Source organism: Serinus canaria, chromosome 5 (genome assembly GCF_022539315.1).
Source record: "Serinus canaria isolate serCan28SL12 chromosome 5, serCan2020, whole genome shotgun sequence".
In the NCBI taxonomy this organism is placed as follows: Eukaryota; Metazoa; Chordata; class Aves; order Passeriformes; family Fringillidae; genus Serinus; species Serinus canaria.
This window is the reverse complement of record NC_066319.1, coordinates 58,639,814-58,659,152: the sequence shown is the minus strand read 5'-3', so window position 1 is coordinate 58,659,152 and position 19,339 is coordinate 58,639,814. Positions and strand designations below refer to the sequence as shown.

Genomic DNA, 19,339 nt, shown 5'->3' with positions numbered 1-19,339 from the left:
ATGGGGACAGCAGTGCCATCAGCTGTGGCATCTGTGGCTGGTGGCTCTGGCAGCCCTCCTGAGCTGGGCTGTCACTAGATGTGCCCTGTGGTGGCCCAAAAGTGCTTGTTTGGGTTAATTGTCTTACCTCACAAAACCCCTGTGGCTCTCACATTGCTCTGCTCTTGCTGCACATGGTGGAGCCCAGGTTTCTGCCAGAATATCCATGGCTTTGTTCTAAAGGGGAGTGTGGAAAAACAGTCCTAATAAACCTGCAATTAAGCCTTCATTAGTAAAAATACATTAATTGTCTAAGCAGCACACTTGACAGGTAGCCATTGGCAGAGGCTGGAATTAGAACATTATCTTTTCTCCAAGCCTTTTCTGCTGCCTTTTTTTTTTCCTCTTTTTGAGGGGAGAAAAGGAAACTGTCTCCCCAGAAGCCTAAAAACCCAGCTGAAAATAGCTCTGAGATCAAAAAAGAAAGTCTTCCAGCCACTTCCACCTAGCAACAGTGCCTCTTTTTTTCTTTCTTTTTCACTAAGGACCTGAAAACACATGCTCCAAAATGAACATATTTGTTCCTTCTGGGTGCTGGAACCAACCCACAAAATTGAGAAATGATACTTGCATAAACCCTCAAACACACTCAGAGTGTTTTCTTTAGCCTCCTTTGCTTTCTGTTTAAAAATAGACCATTTGGGGTTTCTAATCAGCTGCTTTGTCACTTATGGGACCAGCTGATGACTAAAGGGGGCTTTTAGTGTGCTTTAAGGAAATCATTTATATTCAGCAGCTTGCTTAGGCACTGAGCTTGATCTGAGGCTTATGTGCAATCTGATGTGCTTCTCCCCCCAAATCTCAGTGCAGAGCAGTCCATCCCTGGGAACTGGGAATGCCAGATGTGTCAAACAGCCAAGGGGAATCTGTCCAGCTCCTCTTGTGGCTGCTGGGTCTGAAATCACAGGGCCTTCCCCACTACCATCCTCTTCCTCTCTCCATCCTCATCTCCCAGAGAAGTGGATCACAGAATCCCAGAATGGTTTGGGTTGGAAGGGACCTTCCAGTTCCACCCCCTGCTGAGGGTGGGGACACCTGCCACTGTCCCAGCTTGTTCCAAGCCCTGTCCAGCCTAGCCTGGAACACTTGCAGGGATCCAGGGACAGCCACAGCTTCTCTGGGCACCCTGTGCCAGGGCCTCCTCACCCTCCCAGGGAAGGATTTATTCTGTTTATCTGACCTAAATTCCCCCAAGTCCTGGAGAGCAGAGGGCTGGGGCTCAGCAGTGTGAGGCAGCTGTGCACTCCTGGTTAGCAGGAGCTGCAGGAGGACTGTGCTGAGCCCAGATCCATTGGGATCTAGTCAGGATTGGCCCCAGGAGGATTGGGGATGTGTCTATAATTCATGAGTGAGCACTGCCTGAGATTAGTGAGGTCACAGAACAGAAGGGAATGCAGTAAATGAGGGAGGGAGGGAGGGAGGAGCTGTTCCCAGAGGGGGGCTGGGAGTGCACTGGGGGCTCCTTCCTTGCTCCTGCTGGTTCTGTGCTGCTGCCCAGGCAGCCTCACTGCTGCTCAGAGCTGGATTAATTCATCTCTTGGGCTGCTAATTGCCTTTACCTTTCCACTTCCATCAGTCTGTGTGAGACTGCTAAGCCAAGTCTCAGCCTTGATAGACCTGATTTTCTTCTTTAATAAGGGTAAAACAGGTTAAGGCTACCCTAATACAGAACCCAATGATTTTTTTACAGTAGAAAAATGTTTACCAGTTGCAGAGGAGTAAGAGCTTTGCTGTAGATTGTTTTGTTCTCTTGTCTGAGCCCAGAGTTGTTCCTGTAATGGTGCAGGTGCTTGAGTTTGATTTACTGCTCATTTTGCATTTCCAGCCAAATGGGAGCAGGGAAAATGGCCCTCTCTGAACTCCCTCTAATTTCCCTGGAGCTCTGGGGAGAGATTTGCACCCCCATTATGCATCAGTCTCATTCTGTGGGTAACACCAGAGCTGGGCTGATGGATGCTGAGAGCCTGCAAACCCCTCTGTGCCCCTGTGGAGAATTGGGTACTTCTGCATTGCTGACACCATGGCACAGTTGCTGATTTTGAGCTGTTAAATCTCAAGGAAAAGCTCTCCTGCAGGTGATCTGCATGTCTGTGTTCTGAGCTGAATAGGGAGCAGTAAGGTGGGGGTGTTGGATGTGGAGTGCTCTGTGCATCTCTGGAGGAGTTAATAAATATAATAAACCAGGGGTTAATTAATCAATAAATATAGAATAAAACAGGGATTACACAGCACTGTTAGCCCAGGCTGACAGGGAGGGAGGCAGGAGGGGGAGAGTCCATCTTCAGCTGTGACACTTCCTGACTAAGAAACTCTTGAATTCTTAGAATAAAAAAAAGGCTTTTATTTTTGTTTCAAAACACAAGCTCAGCATTTTCATTTCAGCACAGGAAACTTTCTAGCTCCTGGTAGCTTTCATTTTTCCTTTTCTCTGTGTTTTCTGGTGCTTGGACTGTTGTGTGAAGCCAAGTGGGAATTTCCCAGGGGTTTGGAGCAGAGGGTGAATCCATGGGATGGCTGTGGGTGGGGAGGGGTGTGGATCTCCAGGCAGCTGTTCCAAATGCTGTGTCACAGCTGGAGCTGCCTTGGGCTGGGCTGTTGGGTACTGCTGAGGACACATCCCCCAGCTCCTCAGTCACAGCCAGGCCTTGGTGGTGCAGGAGTTCTGCTGTTCCAGCTCTGGGCTCAGGAGCTGTGCCTGTGATGCCTTGTGGGGGCTGCCCCAGAGCAGAGACTGGACTGAGCTAAAGAATAAAATAGGGATTTATTGAAAGGCCTCAATGGATCCACCTTGGGCAGCACCAGAGCCCAGCCAGGGCTGCACCCAAGATGAACCAAAATGGTCCGAAAATGGGAAGTTGGTCATGGGGTCTCTCACTTTGATCAGTTCTGCTGCATTTGCAGAAGTTAATTGGAGTTCATTGTCCCATTCCAGCTCCAGCCCATGCAGTCTCATCCTTCTTCAGCCCATGGGGTTTGTGCTCCTGGGCTGAGATTTGGATCATTTGTCCTTGGTCCCCAGCTGGAGCAGGAATTGTTTTGTCTCCCTGCTCTGTGCACAGAGCTCACCATCCCCTGATGTGAAGCCCAGACCCACACACTAAAGCAGCACAGAGTGTGAAAAACAGAAAAGCTCAAACCTGAGGCATCAGCTGTGCACCCTGGCCTGTGTGATAAACCACATTTGTGGGGGTTCAGCCAGGCTGGTGGGGCAATAACCTTTGAGGCTGGATCAGCTGAGGATACCTGCACAGCTCCTGGAAGCAGGGAGGGCTGGAGCCCCAGGCAGGGAGGGTAGGAGCTGGATGTGCAGGTGGTTCCCTGGAACAGGAAAGGGCTCCTTGACTTTGAACCATGTTCTCCTTAAATGTGGCCATAACCCTCTGACTGACAAGAATTGTTCCCTTCTGCACCACGAGTTGTAATTTTATACAGAGGATCTAATTCTGGGCTTTCTTGGTAATTAGATTGTAAATGAGTTTTTAATGATTTTTTTTTTTTTTCCTTCTTTCAGGAATTGAGTGATAAAAGGAGAAATGTGGTGGTGAATCTTACCCAGGATGTGGGTCACCTCAAGAAGCTGCTTGTGTCAGTAAGCCAAATGCTGTCAAAGGGATGAGGACACTACAGCCAGGTGGGTGTGGACAGTGCCCCCAGTTCAGCTGCTGGCAAGGCCATTGGTGTGTTATGGTGGGACTTTGTTCAAATTAACAACTCCCATGTCAGAATATGAGACTTTTTACAATCAGTGAATTATTATGGTTGGAAAAGCCTTCTGAGACTGAGTGCAGCCTTTCCCCCAGTTCTCCCAAGGCCAGCACTGTTCCTGTCCCCACATCCAGGGATGGAGATTCCATCACTGCCCTGTTCTAATGCCTGACCCTGCTAACACTTGTAGTGAAGAATCTTTTCCTAATACTCATCCAAATTCCCCATGCAAATCATAAAAAGCTCCTGGTAGGCCCTGGATTTGTTCCTCTCTGGATGCACATGTCAGTGAGCTGAGACTGATCTTCTGTCCCTCATGTAGGCAGGTAATTCCACTCCTCCCTGCTACTTCCTGCAGCAGGATTTGTTCTCTCAGAGCCTTTTTTCCCCTTTGTTTGCTCCACCAGCCATTGCTCTGATTGCTTTGGGATGGAGGATATTAAACAACCCACAGCAGTGGCTGGGAGTGTCTGAACACCAGCCTGCCATGAGCTCTTGAGCTGTTACAGACACGTGGACAAGGCTTTAATTTTAATACTCAGCCAGCTTGGAAACCTGGTGATTCACAGAATTCCCAGAATCCCTGGGTTGGGAGAGACCTTCAGGATCATCCAGTCCAACCCAGCCCCAACTCCTCAACTCAGCCCTGGCACCCAGTGCCACATCCAGGCTTTGTCAAACACACCCAGGGATGGGGACTGCACCACCTCCCTGGGCAGCCATTCCAGAACTTTCTCACCCTTTCTGTGAAACACTTTCTGCTGATATCCAACCTGTATTTCCCTTGGTGCAGCTTGAGGCTGTGTGCTCTGGTTCTGTCAGTGCTGCTGGAGACAGAGCCCAGCTGAGCACAGGCACCTTTCAGGAGTTGTAGATAAAGTTAAATAACCCAGAGTCAGCTGAAGGATGGATAAGCTCAAACACTGAACTTTTTAAGGGAGCTGATGCAGATTTGGGTCTGAACTGGGAGCTGTTTGTCTTGGGAGGCAGCACTGAATGAGGAGTGTCAGAGCTCCCTTTCATCTGCTGAGGATGGGATTTGTTGCATTCCTGATTCAGGAGCTTTTTGTGCTCCTGCCTTTGTAAAGCAGGGGCAGCAGAGCTGGCAGAGGGCACCTGGGTGTCCAGGAGGGAGGGAAGGAGGGAGGAGCTGCTGCACCTTGGCCTCTGCTCTGGGAGGCTGTTCCTGCTCAGCCTCCACCACCCAGGCTCATTCCCCTGGGCTTCCTCATGGGCTGACACCAAGGAAATGCAGGCAAGGTGCTGGAGTTAGGAATTGCTGTAACCCTCCTTGGGAGGCTGCTCCTCTGACCTGGTGATTTGTGTTTCTCTTGCAGAGTGAAATCACGGGGGAATCGTTCATTTGAGGATAGCAGAAGGCATTGTATTATATTTTGCCAAATTAAAGCCTTATTTATGTTTTCACCCTTTCTACTTTGTCAGAAACACTGAACAGAGTTTTGTCTTTTCTAATCCTTGTTAGACTACTGATTTAAAGAAAAAACCCCAACTCTGTAGACACCTCCAGAGTTTAGTTTTATAATAAAAACAAACCTGTTTGGATAATTAGACCTTTACATTCCTGGAGAGACAGTAAACACATAATCTTTTATCTTATTTTACTCAATAAAACTTGTTCAGAAAACTCCAACGTGGTAAAGTCACCGATGGGAAATGACATTTTAATACTGATGTTGTACACTGTTTTACTTAATTACATTTTTTGGGATTAGCTGCCTCTGACTTCAACCTCAAGTAAACACTCCTTTTTTTTATTTTCTTTTTTTTTTTTTTTTTTTTTTTTTTTTGGGTTGCTAATGTAATCAGTTTTTGTAATGGTGTCAGCAAATAAAGGGATGCTATTATTCAAGGTGTTCCTGCTCTCTTCTTTCAAGTCAGTTTGGATGACTCAGGTGAGGTTTCCACCTCTCCCCTCCCCAAAATGAGCATCAGGCTGCACCCACTGTGCTTGGTTTTGGGCAGAGCAGGAGGCACCAGGTTTTAAAAAATACAAGAAATCCCTGTCAAAGTGCTGTGTAAATTGTGGTTCTGTGCCATGTGTTGTCTTTGGAAAAGATCAGGGAGTGCCAGGGGGAGGAACAGCTGGAAACACTGGATGGCAAAGCCAGTGGTGAGCAGTGTGTCCATCTGGGGTGGAAGAAGTTCTGGGAGAGGGTTTGGATGCTTTGTTACCTTGTGCTTTGTTGGGAACAAGTGTGGGGAGGGTCTCTGATGGGACAGGGATTCTGCTGGGAGTGTGGGGAGATCAGGTGCCCTCTCCTCTGTATCTTAGAGGAGCCTCTCAGTCCTGATTCTGCAGTGGGCAGGGTTAGGGGTGGTTTGGTTTTTTAGAACACTTGAGGATGTGATTATCTGAGGGAAGGTGATAAAACAGGGGTCAGTCATTAATTGGGGGTTAATTGCAGAGGTGAAACAGATCAAACTGCTCACCCTGAGCTGTTCACACTCCCTCTGTGCTGTTTTTCAGTTAATATTTGGCCTTCACCAGGCAGGAGGTAAAGAAGCCTCTTCCTTACATGGTTCCAGTGATGTGGATCATGCCAAGTCCTGCTGAGAGCTGTGAAAAAACCTGGAAAATGTGGTTTCCTCACAGCAGGAGCTCCCCCTGGTCTCCAGCTGTGGCCACTGAAGTGTTGTGTTCCATGGAGTTGTTATTCCATGGAGTTAAAACTCAAATGCCATTAGCCTGCCTTGTGTAGGTGTTTGATGTGGAAAGTAGAAACACAACCCTGCAACTGCAGATCCAAGGAAAAGCTGAACCCTGGTGGGTGTCCACACTTGCCCTGGCTGGGGTCAGAGGCTCCAGCAGGTGTCCAAACACCTCTTTTGGGGTGTAATTGGCAGTTTAGTGGATCCATGCAGGTTTGACTGGTTTAGAATGATTTAGGAACATAACCCAAGAGCTTCAGTGGTGATGGTTTGGGCTGGGGTGTCCCTGTGCCTCTGATTCTTTCCTGCCCCTCAGGGGAGTCCCCTTGGCCACCCATGCTGGGAAACTCCTCTGAAACATCATCCCAGTGGGATCTGAGCTCTGCAGGTAAGGGGATGTCCTTGTTTTCCTTCAAAAGGTGCTTTGCAAATGCTGGAGGTGCCTCCTTCAATGAATAAATAAATAAATAAATAAATGCTTTTGGAAGGGACAGCAGTGCCTGGAGAGCCTCTGGATCATTCCTGTGCCTCCAGGCTCTTGGCTTTCTGTGGGCTGAGCTGCAGAGCAGGGGGTGATGGTGCTGCTGCAGTGCTCAGTTGAAAAAGGCAGAGTTTTGCAGCATCATTCCCTTTCTCTCTTGGCAGGAATTCTCCCTGGAGAGGACGGGAGATCTTTTCGTTTTGAAATTGAAGCTCAGGTTTTTATTTGGCTTTAGGGGAGGTACAGAGGTGTTAGAGGCAGCTGTGGAAAGATCTCCTGGAAAGCAAAGCCTGATCCCCTCTCTGAAGGGTGAGGAGAGGTCAGGCTGCTTCCCCAGGAGCCCTGGGAAGAGGGAAGGATGCTGTTCCATCTCACTGTCTCTCCAGCCCTGCACAAAGCACTGCTCACCTTCAATGTGGAAATCCCCCCTGCCCTGAGCAGCTGCTGGGAGAAAATGGGATGAGAAAACGAATATTTAAGAGTGTGGGAAGCTGATGGATCAGGGCAAAGGTTGGGCTGGTGCCTGGTGTGTTCCCAGGGCTGGGATTTCTGCAGAGCTCCAGCCCTGGTGCCCAGCCAGGCAGGAGAGGAGCAGGATGGTGTCTGCCTGCACTAGAGGGAGACAATAGCTAATGGATACAGGGATGCTTTTCTTGGAAAACAGCCCAAAGTGGGATGTTCAGATGCTGGCCAATGGATTTTTTTGGGTATTTATTTATTTTTTTAGAGGTGATTTGCACTGGGAGGGCCTGCACTGGGTGATGTGGGGCTGAGTGCTGCCTGTGCAGCCTGGCTCCTGTACAAACCTGGCTCCTCCTGCTTTCAGTTCAGCATCTTCCCTCACTATGGGAATGGTGATGCCTCAGGTTTGAGCTTTTATAATTTTCACATTCTGTGCTGCTTTAGTGTGTGGGTCTGGGCTTCATATTATGGGATGGTGAGCTCTGTGCACAGAGCAGGGAGACAAAACAATTCCTGCTCCAGCTGGGGACCAAGGACAAATGATCCAAATCTCAGCCCAGGAGCACAAACCCCGTGGGCTGGAGAGAGAAAAACAAGCAGGGTGGGAGTGCCTGGGCTAAAGCTGGGCTGGGACAATGAACTGCAAGGTGGGAATGGAGCAGAGCTGATCCCAGGGAGAGACCCTGTGACCATTTGTCCATTTTGGGCCATCTTGGGTGCAGCCCTGGCTGGGCTCTGCTGCTGCCCAAGGTGGATCCATTGAGGCCTTTCAATAAATCCCTATTTTATTCTTTAGCTCAGTCCAAGCTCAGCCTGCACAAGGCATCCTTGGGAGGTGCAGGGAAAGGCTCTGAGGTTGTGCTGCCTCTCCTGAGTCCCTCCCAGCCTTTCCTGGCTGTTCCCAGCCCTGGGGAGCAGCATGTTGTTTACCCAGGAGCTGCTGCTGCCTTTCCTCAGGCACTGACTCACTCAGCTATTTATTCCTGTGATTAAAAAAGAAAAGCTCATGCAGCTCTCATTCACCCCAAATATTTCAGCTGGTTTTGCCATCAAAGCCCTCTGCAGTGACACAGCTGGGTGTCCTCCCAGGGCTCCCCCTTGCTCCCTGTGTGACCTTGGCTTTCTCCTGCAGCTCTCCCAGGGATGGTTGCACTTTGGTGGTCACCCAGGGGCTCGCCAGGCTGGCTTTGGCAGAGGGGTTGTACTGGGGGGGTCTTCTCTGGGTCTTGGTGGAAGCTGAGTGGAGAGAGCTTCTGCTGGCTGAGTGGGAATTCCTGAGGGAGCATCCAGAAGGTGAAATCTCCATATTTCTGCCAGACTTCAAGGTTAACCATCATCTTCCAGCAGAAACTCCTCTATGGGCCCTGTGCTTGTGCCCTGGCTGGAGAGGAAAGGTTTTGGGGAGAAAGCTTCTGGTGATGCTATGGGATGTAAAGCCTCCAAAAGCTCTAAAACAAATTGGAGATTCCCTCACATCCTGTGGGAGATGTCACAAACCCCTGTGGATCCCTTGGGCAGGGGCTGTGGGGGGAGCAATGGGCAGGGGGTGCTCCTTGGAGGGACATTTAACCAAATATCTTCCCAGAGGGTGTCTTCTCTCCCAGACTTGCTTAAAACCAGGCTGGACTCATTCCTGGAGGCTCAGATTTTGCTGAGAGCTCTGCCTGCCACAGGGGCAGGATCAGTCTGAGGTGGCCTCCTCTGGAGCATCCTCTGGAGCATCCCCTGGATGTCCTGCTCTGTGAGGCTGCCACAGCAAACCCACCAGTGGAAGTCTTGAGGAGTCTCCCAAGTCTAGGAATGAGCAGGAGTGCAGGAGAAGCCATGGGAATGCCAAGGCTTGCTCAGGAGCTCACCTGTGCTGTGTCCCCTTTCAGCCCCACCTCTGCTGGGACCCAGGGATGTACAAAACATCTCATTTCTGTTTGAATTTCTATTTCTTTTTTTTCCCAAGGGCATTTCTGGCAGGGTGCTGAGGTGGCTGCTGGAAGTGTCCCTGTTCTGTGTGCCCTGTGCTGGGGATGGGGGCAGGTTTTGCTCTCAGCTCCTGAATCCACAGCCCAACCTGCACCTGGCTCCTTGGTGGCTGTTTGCAGCTTCCTGTAGGGATGCTTCTATTTCTGGAGTGGTTGCACCTAAAAATACATCTCCAGGCTCCTGGGGAAGCTGCTCTGCATCACTGAGGAGCTCATTAAACTGGGGGAAACTCAGCCCCTCCAGCAGGGCTCCTTCCAGGCTGCTGAAAATGTTGTGGGTTTGGTTTATTCCTGGTTTTGCAGAGATCCATGGTGTGCATAGGCAAGGTCCAGGGGTTTCTCCTTCCTCTGTGGGAAGGGCAGGTTTGCACCTGGGTGTTTGGGTAATTTTTGTGCAGTTGTGACCCCCCCCAAAACCCTGAACTTCAGCTCAGCCCTGCTGTGACCGTGGCAGGGCCCCCAAAGTGGAGAAGGGATGGGAGCCTGGCAAACAATGTCACCCTGTGACATTCTGCAGATCTGGGGTTAAAATCCAGCTCAGATGTGCTGAGGGGTCCCAGTGGGCTTTGGATCTCCAGCTTGGCCTTCAGCAATTCTTTCTATTAACAAAACAACTGTCCAGTGTGGCTGTGGGTCCTGTTTGTGTCACCCAAAGCCACGAGAGGATGGAGACTCTGAAGGTTCTTGGCCTTTGTGAAGTTCTCACAGGATTTATTTGGGCAAAACACCCCTCACCACCTCAACCAAGCTCAAAGCAGAGAAAATAAAGACCCCAAAGACCATCTCAAAGCTCATATTCAGAGCCAGAGCATTCCTGCAGCACATCAAGGCTGCCCAGGGCCATCCTGGAAGAACCTGATCTCTTGCTGAAGCAAACAGGCTCATCCTAACCCAACCCTACAGAAAACAACCTGAGCTGCACCAGGCTGGGGATAGAATCCTTTAAAGTCCATGAATATTGCAGGAGCAGAGGGAGCTGGTCTGTATCAGCAGTGCTGGCCCTGGCTGGTCATTATTAATTCAATGGATGCAGAGCTGAGCTGGCTGAGGGAGCACAACAGCTGAAATTTAAAATGCTGCTCCCCCCCACATGGCTGAGATGATCTGCTGGGTCTTCAGTGACTCAGAATGGGGGCCCAGCCTCCACCCAGGTGTGAAATACAGCAAAAAATGGTTCTTCTGCACATGCACAGGCTGGGGACTCAGCCCCTGGGTGTGTGAGGCTGTGACAGCAGGACTTGGGCTCCCAGTCAGTCAGCTGTGCTCTCCAGGGTGTCTGTCCTAAAATCCTGTGAGGATCCTGGCTGCCCTGGCAGAGCAGGGTCAGTCCCTGTTCCCAGCCCAGTCAGGAATTTTGTTACCCAGCTGGAACAAAGAGAAACTGGTGCCTCTGTCCTCTCCAAGGGCTCTGAAACCTGATGAGGAGAGGCAGCAGGAGCAGCCTGTTTGCTGGGGTGTGTGTGTGAGAGCACAACTGCTCTCCTGAGAATAAGTGTTTGTAGGGAAAAAACCTGAAAATGGGACACTCAGGGAGCAGGAATATCTAAATATCATGGGAATATCTAAATATCATGGGAATATCTAAATATGATGGGATACAGGGACACTTTCCAGCATCCCAGGGTGCTCCAAGCCCTGTCCAGCCTGGCCTTGGACACTTCCAGGGATCCAGGGGCAGCCACAGCTGCTCTGTGCCAGGGCCTGCCCATGCTCACAGGGAGGAATTCCTTCTCAATATTGATCTCTATATTTAAATATTATGTGTTTTTATAGCTATAATAGAATGTAAATGCACCCTCCCCTCTCCCCTTACCTGCTGGGGGTGGGGCAGGGGCAGTGGGCTCTGTGCTGGTTGTGGGGGATGTGGGGTCTCAGGTTTCTGTGGCTGAGATGGCTTTTGAAGTACCAGAAAGTCTCTTTTTTTTCCCAGCCCTGTGACTGAAGAAGGAGTTGAGATTTGTCAGTTCTGCTCTCCAAGGTTGTTTATTTTCTCTTACCTGTTCCATCCTTTCTCTGCCCTGCTGAGATCTGTCCAGCAGGTTGGGTTGTGGCACAGCCCCTGCCCTTGGGTGCTGTTGGCTTTTTATACTAAGAACTACCTGTACTTTATTTACTATAATTTTTAATACCTATCACCTGTGTTAGACAGTCTGTCTCTATTCTAAATTAATCAAAAAGTGTCACCATCCCAGGAGAAGATGGAGGACAAGAAGAAGGAGAAGAACAGGACAGGCCCAGATTCCTCCATCTTGCCTCTTGAACCCCCATTCTAAATCCCCAAAATTCTCCTTTTTCACCCTGTGATAAATTCACTGCCATCCTACTCAAACTCTTGTGGCTTGTAACTCCTCACACAAAGTTGGGAATTGTTTCCATGGGCTAAAATCCAAGGCACAGGTGTTTCTGACTCTGTGCCAAGGTCCCTGAGCCCCCTGGCAGGGTCTGGAGTCCCCCAGGGCAGCCAGAGGAGTGTCCTGGGGCCAGTGGGGTTGCTCTGTGGCTCTGCAGCTGTGTCCCCAAGTCTCAGGGTGCCTTGGGCTGCCCTCTGCCCCCTGGGGAGGTGCCTTTAGAGGAGCTTTGCAGCACACAGTGAATTTATGTTAAATGCACATATGGGTGTTGCTGCTGGGCTGGGGCTGGACAGGCAGGAACACAAACTCTCCCCAAGTTTGCTTTGTCCTGAGATTCCTGTTCCTGCTGCTCAGGGTGAGTTGATTGCAAACCCTGTGGTGTTTGACAGTGAATCTCTGTCTGAAGGGTCCTTTTGGAAGCTGAGGCAGCTCCACCCCCTGGAGCTGGGCAAAGGGTGAATCCTGTGGCACTGAGCAGGAGAGGATCCCCAGGAGTGCATGCTCAGCAAGCCTGGTGCCAATGATGGGGCTCTGATCCCACGTGTCCATATGTTCCATATCCATCTCTATAGGTGTGTGTGTGTTTCACCAATAAAGGGAGGAGTTGTGTGCTCCAAGGCCAGGCTGGACAGGGCTTGGAGCAACCTGGGATAGTGGAAGGTGTCCCTGCCCATGCCAGGGGCTGGAATGAAATGAGCTTTGACCAACCCAAACCATCCTGTGACTCCCTAATTTGCAGTTAAATCTTGCCTGAGGATGACCAAATCCAAGGATAATTTTTTCCCCCTCACCTTTTGCTTAAAATCCATGTCCCAGACTCATCTTTTGCTAACTAAATCCACCTTTCAGCATTAGCCTTTGCCAGCATCCTGCTTCCCCAGGCCCTGCAGCTGACAATAAGCTGCTGGAACAGCAACCAGCATTAACACAAGGGCTACTCTTAATTACAGGAGCTGCTGTTTATCTCCCCAGCTCTGTTTGCTGCTGACAAAAGCCCTCTCAGGAGGGGGGACTCTTGTTAATAAGCTGCATGTGCACCCCCCAGCAGCGCTATATTGATGTATTTTTAATAAATATTCTCCTTTAAAGGGCCACATATGTATTCTGGGCTAATCCTCTCATTACAAGAGCACGGGGCGGCTCCGAGGTCGGGGAGAGAGGGTGCCTGGCAAAGCTGGATTTCCTATTCATGGCTGGTGCCTTAGATCTTGTACTTCCTGAAGGGGAGAGATGATGAGAGCAATGAGGACTCGCTGTGCTAATTATTGTCATCCTTGAAGTTTAGAGGATGGAGGTGCCTCGCCTCAATTAAGGAAAACGGGGAGCGATAACCCGATAATAGAGGAGCCTTTCATTCATCAGTCCCCCTGGAAATGGGAGGCTCTGCCCAGGCTTCTCCCTGCCCACTGCCACCAAATGCCTCTGTCAGGATGGGAGAACAGGGAGGGAAATGGGAATTAAGCGTTGGGATGGTGGCAAAGGCTTGTCCTTGGCAGGAACCCTTCTGGCTCTGAGCCGGGTGGCTGCAGGGGCCACGTCCTTCTGCTGCTTAAGCTGGAGCAAACCTGGGGTTAGTGGGATGGAAAAGCACATTTCAGCCTTCCTCCTCTCTGCTGTTTACCTTGCTCTCCCACTCGGGTTGCAGAGGCTTTAATTTTGTTCAATATTCCGTTACCATTTGCTCAGCGGCTCTGTGGACACCGGCACTCAGCAGAGGCAGGAAGGGCTCAGACTAAAGACTTAAGCTAAGCCTGCACAGCCCAGCAACCACCCAGGCTTTGAACTGCTGCATCCTCACTTTAGTCAGTGCTTTCCACTTATGTTTTCCCTACTTTCATCCTTTTTCTCCCATGGAAAAACCTCTTTTTATGTGAAACCTCTGAGCCTTTTCTTCTGCTGACTGGGGAGGTTGGGGCATCCTGGAGGTAGAGAGACTTAAATCAGGCTGGTACTTTGCAGGATGAAACATCCCTGCCTCTGTAAGAGTGGTTTTCCTTCCTGTGATGGCTCTGGATGGATCCCATGTGCAGGTTGATAAAACAGCACCACAAATGCACCATTTTTTACTTCTGTCCTCCCAAACCAGAGTGCAGACAGTGAGGAGCACCTTATTTAATTTCCTGAAATATTTACACATTGCATGGAGCAATGGTGGGGCTGGTGTGAGTCCCCTGACAGTTTTAAGAGGGTTTGGATGGTTCACATCTCTTGCTGCTTTGGTTTAAACTCCTTGGCCACCAGACATGGGAAAAGTGGTGAAGGCAGCCTTGGCTCTGCAGGAGCTTTTCTGCAGGGAGTTGCAAGATGGGGCAGACATCACCCTGCAAGGGAATTTAGGGAGGTGTGAGCTGATCCTCACCACTCTCCCAAGGCAGGAGTGAGGAGTAGAACCCCTGGGAGAGGTGTGATGCTGCTTTTTGCCTTTTCCCAGTTGTTTTAGCTGGTTTTCCTCATCACCAGCTGGAGATGCATCCCACGGGGAGCCTGTGCTGGGGGATGCTGCAGCATCCACACCCCCATGGAGCACATTTTGGGGATGGGGACAGGCTGCCACTCATGAGCAGGGTTGTCCCCACCATCCTCTTGCCTTGGGATCCTGGTGAGGGCGAAACCCTGGGTGGGGAAATCACATTTGTGGCTGCTGTCTGCACCCAAGGGTGCCACTGGTGCTCTGAGAGCATTTGCTCCACCCCAGCTGGCTCTGGGGGTCACACACACCCTGCAGGGATGAGGTTTTGGCAGCACTCCGGTTTTTTTGGTTTTTCCCCTCCCTCTCCCAGCAGGGAGGGAGCCGGGAGGGGAAGGATTGCCGGCTGTTCTTTGCTGAGGACGCTCAGCACTGGGGGAGGAGGTGGCGATGGAAATGACTCATCCGTCTGGCGGCTCCCTTCTCCCCAGCGCTGCTCCCACGCGGGAAGGTGATGGTTCCCCTCCTTCCTCCTCGGGGGAACAATGGAGCTGCTCCCTCTGCAGCTGGCTGCTTGCAGAGATGACTTCAAGGGGAGCGGGTTGGAGCTCTGGGGTGGCACCGTGGCCCTCCAGTGCTGTCACACACCTCTCAGCCACGGGGATTTGTGGTTTTGTGCGTCACCTCAGGGAAAATCAAAGGGGTTTTGGGCAGGGTAAGGACAAAAGCTCTCCAAGCCCTCTCCAGCAGCCTCCAGCCCAGGGGCTGGGCAGGGTGCAGTGATGCTCTCCCAGCTACTGGTGGTCTGCAGCACGGGGTGTCCTGAGCCACCTGTGCTTTCCATGGGTTTAAGAACCATCCATGAGCTTATCCTGTCCCTGCTGGAGCTTCCTTAACCACCATGTCCCCAGGCGAGGAGATCCACTGCTCAAACACCCACACTCACAGGGATCACTGGTAAATCCTGCTGGCCCTGTGCTTGCAACCCCAAACGTGAACAAAGCTCTTAAAGCCTGCAGGATTTGTTCCAGAGATTCCTGGCGTGTTCCAGCAGCTCCTGGGAACTGATTTCATGTTTTGTACAAATGTTTCCCTGGCCCCTGTGAGCAGAAGGCGAGCGAGCGGCGCGTGCAGCAGCTGTTGGTGTCACAGATGATTTTAGCCCAAATTTGGCAGCTCTAAGCTCAGAGCCTGCCCAAAGGCTTCAGCTTCTCCACCCCTCCCAGCAGCAGGGTTTGATTTCTGCTTGGGTTCAGACACCTCTGGGAACGAATCCCAGGAGTCTGGAGCAAGTTGAAATCAGCTTCAGCATCTCCTCAGGGCTCCTGTGCACTGCTCCACTCAGCTGTCCCAGAGGTTACAGGTGCTCCAGGTGTGGGAGAGCCCTCCAAAGGTCTGGCTGTGGGGAGAGATGCAACAGGACAGGTGATCACAGCTGAGCCAGTGGTGCTTGGCCTGGGAGAACTTCTTTCTCCATGTTTCTCCATATCTGAATTCCCAGCCAGTGCCAGTGGTGGCTCCTTCCCTCCTCCAGTGGCTGCTGATGCTTTGGCAACATCCAGGCAGCTTTTTAGCTCTGGGACTTTGCCAGAGACATTTTGGGACTAGAGGGAAACTCCTGCCTGTGAACTCATGGCTGAACCCCATCAACACTGTGAGAGCACAGGCCACAGTGATCTGCTTCCCTCATCCATCCATCCATCCATCCATCCATCCATCCATCCATCCATCCATCCATCCATCCATCCATCCATCCATCCATCATCCACCCATCCATCCATGATCCATCCACCTATCATCCATCCATCCATCCATGGATCTATCCATCCATCCATCCATCCATCCATCCATCCATCCATGATCCATCCATCATCCATCCATCCATCCATCCATCCATCCATGATCCATCCATCATCCATCCATCCATCCATCCATCCATCCATCCATCCATCCATCCATCCATCCATCCATCCACCCATCCATCCATGATCCATCCATCATCCATGATCCATCCATCCATCCATCCATCCATCATCCATCCATCCATCCATCCATCCATCATCCATCCATCCATCCATGGATCCATCCACCTATCATCCATCCATCCATCCATGGGTCTATCCATCCATCCATCCATCCATCCATGGATCCATCCACCTATCATCCATCCATCCATCCATGGGTCTATCCATCCATCCATCCATCCATCCATCCATCCATCCATCCATCCATCCATCCATGATGCATCCATCCATCCATCCATCCCTCCATGAATCCCTCCACGGATCCCTCCACGGATCCATCCATCCATCCATCCATCCATCCATCCACCCATCCATCCATCCATCCATCCATCCATCCATCCATCCATCCATCATCCATCCATCCATCCATCCATCCATGGATCCATCCACCTATCATCCATCCATCCATCCATCCATCCATCCATCCATCCATCCATCCATCCATCCATCCATCCATCCATCCATCCATCCATCCATCCATCCATCCCTCCATGGTTCCCTCCATGGATCCATCCATGTGCTCCCAGCTCTTTCCCCAGCCCTGGAACCCTCTGCCCTGTTGTCGGTGTCCCGCTAGGAAAGGTTTGCACCGATATCACTCTCCCGATTATTTTTTTGGGTTGTTTATTTTTTATTCCCGAAGCGTGGCCCCAGCTCCAAAGCCGATTGCGGCGAACACTCGGCTGCTTGTGCGGCATCCCCGAGCAGGAGCGGTGTTATCCCGTCCCCATGGCAACCAGCATTTGAATTAAGAGCCGTCTACTCGCAGCAATTTGCCGTCACATGGTTCGGAGGAAACACTTTGAAACCCTTGTAGTTCTTTTCAATAGCCTTGATTGTTAGCGCCTCCCAAACTTAATCATTAACAGGGCTCTGCAGCAGATAATTACCATGATTTGCATTTTTCTGCCCCGCACGTGACCGTGACCCGGGACTCCGCTCGCCCTGAGCTCCTGAGAGAATTTTTTGGAGGCTGGATGAGGGAAGTGGGTGATGGATTTTTGGCCGGCCTGAAGGATTTGGGCAGCTGGGGCAGCGGCTGCAGCGCTCAGGGATGGACGATTTGGAGGGGGAGAGGCTGAGCCCTGCTCCAAGGTGATGTCCGTGGAGTGACCACAGGATGTTTGGGATTTCTCTCCTTCCCTGGAAATATCCAACTCCCTGCCACCTTTCCTTGGCCATGCAGAGACTTGAAAAAAGGGGGTTCAAACAGATCCTGGTGCTTTGCTCAATTGTAGAGTTTGGTGAAGGACAGCTGGTGCTGAATGTGCCTGGAGCAGCCAGCCCCAGGGCTGCTCTGACAGCAGCAAGAGAAATAGAAATTGAATATATAAAACACAAATATATCCTTTTGGGGGTTTTGTTTTACTTTTTGGGTGGCTTTAGGTTTTGGGGTTTTTTTGTTACTCTGTGTTATCCAGGTGAGGAGGAGATTAATTTAGCATCCCACAGCAGGACCACCTGCGGGATGCTCCCAGCATCCCTGAGTGCAGCGCTCTTCCCCCAGCCACGGTGGCAAACTGGGAGCACTGGTGTGGTGCTGGCCCAGCCGAGGGGCTCCCGGCAGCAGCTCCTTGTCCCGAATGAATGGGATTTGCATTGTGCAGGAGCAGGTGGCAACAGCCTCATTTGCAATTTCTGTGCCTGCCACACGTCCCTGCAGCGGCCGGTTTAACTGCAGGTCCAAAGAGCTGGGGCCTGGCTGGCAGGACAGAATGGAACAGGATTGAAAGGGGCTCCTAAACCTCCAAAATTCACTTGGGTGGATGCAACCTCCCCTTCCCGTGCCTCCCCTGGTCAATGGGAGTGAAGCAGCCCGGACTCAGCGGGTCAATAAAGCCATTTGCACCCTCCCACAGGGCCATCCATCAAGTGACATGATTACATCTCCACTGGTGCCAGGGTATAATGTAAATTATGTCACAGTGATAGGAGGGTTCATTTCTTCTGCCTCTGGAAATACCTTGCCCCTCCCTGCATTTATGGGGAGTCAAGGGTAGCATTATCCCATGCCAACAGTATTTCTCTTTAACATTGTTGTTTAATTAAAGGAATATTTGTGGCTTGTTTTGCCTTTGGAAAGGAAGCCCTGATGGTTTTTTGGCTGGATGAGTGATGTGTGGAGCCAGTGCTGGGCTGTGTGTCAGCAGGGTGAGCATCCTGTCCTGTGCCAAAACTGCCACATCCTGTCCCTGCCTGCAACTGCTGTGAGATTTCCCTGGGTTATCATAGCATGGTTGGGGTTGGAAGGGACCATTAAAGTCCAAACCCCGTGACAGAAACAGCTCTAGAGCAGATCTGTGCCCAGCAGAGGAGCTGGCAGGGAATTTGGTCCCTACTAATTTAGAGAGCTTTTTTCCTTGCTGAAAGGATGTTGATGCCTCCTCTCTCCTCTGATTCTTGATCTCAGCTTCCAGAAAAGCTGCTCCTGGGTTATATCCCACCCTCACACCTGGGTTTCTCACCCTGACAGGTTCAAGGATTTCACAGAAATTCCCTTCCCAAAAAGGTCCTGATGCTCTAACAGGTCTGTGCTCCTTCCCAGAGCCCAGATTATTTCAGTGGGCTTGTGGGGCATTGGTGAGGTGATTCTTTGCTTCCATCAGGTCTGGAGAAATCACAAGTTTTATTTTCTTGGCTCTTTTCATAGAATTATTGAATGGTTTGTGTTGTAAGGGACCTTCAAGATCATCCAGTTCCACCCCCTGCCATGGGCAGGGACACCTTCCACCATCCCAGGTTTCTCCAAGCCCTGTCCAACCTGGCCTTGGACACTTCCAGGGATGGGAGATCCACAACTTCTCTGGGCAATCTTTAATCTTCTTCAGCCTGTACTTTCCTCCCCAGCTGAGGAAAGGGGCTCAAAACCACGTGGAAAAGATCTGGGGATGGGACATCCATGGCTTCTTTTGGCTGAGCAGGTTGGGGTGTCCATGCCCTGGGAAGGGGGTGGTGCTGGATGACCCTGCTGTACCCAGTGAGTGGTTCTGGGTGTGCCCTGTGCCCCCAGGCTCCTGAGGGAACATCCTCATGGTCCTGTCTCTTCCAGCCCTCCTGATGGGGAGGAGAGCAGCCCGATGGGCCAACTCCTCCTGTTCCTCTCTGGGTGTGTATTTTGGGGTGAGAAGGGGCAGAGGAAATCTCTTCCCCCTGCCCAAAGCAATGTGTGGGACTGGAAGGAGATTGTTTCTGACCACTGGGAGATGTCAAGCCTGCAAATCCTT

General features: G+C 51.0%; 1 protein-coding gene across 10 annotated transcripts in view; it reads left to right on the top strand.

Annotated features, from left to right (window-relative positions):
• The window catches only part of KTN1 (kinectin 1), a 78,131-nt gene extending 72,522 nt beyond the window's left edge, over positions 1–5,609 (top strand). For all 10 annotated transcript variants that reach the window (XM_030240056.2, XM_050974894.1, XM_050974896.1 and 7 more), the window contains 2 exons: positions 3,551–3,670; positions 5,082–5,609. In XM_030240056.2, coding sequence (XP_030095916.2) covers positions 3,551–3,655 — 105 coding nt within the window. In that variant the 3' untranslated portion in view covers positions 3,656–3,670; positions 5,082–5,609. The remainder of the gene's footprint in view (positions 1–3,550; positions 3,671–5,081) is intronic.
• The last annotated feature ends 13,730 nt before the right edge of the window (positions 5,610–19,339 follow it).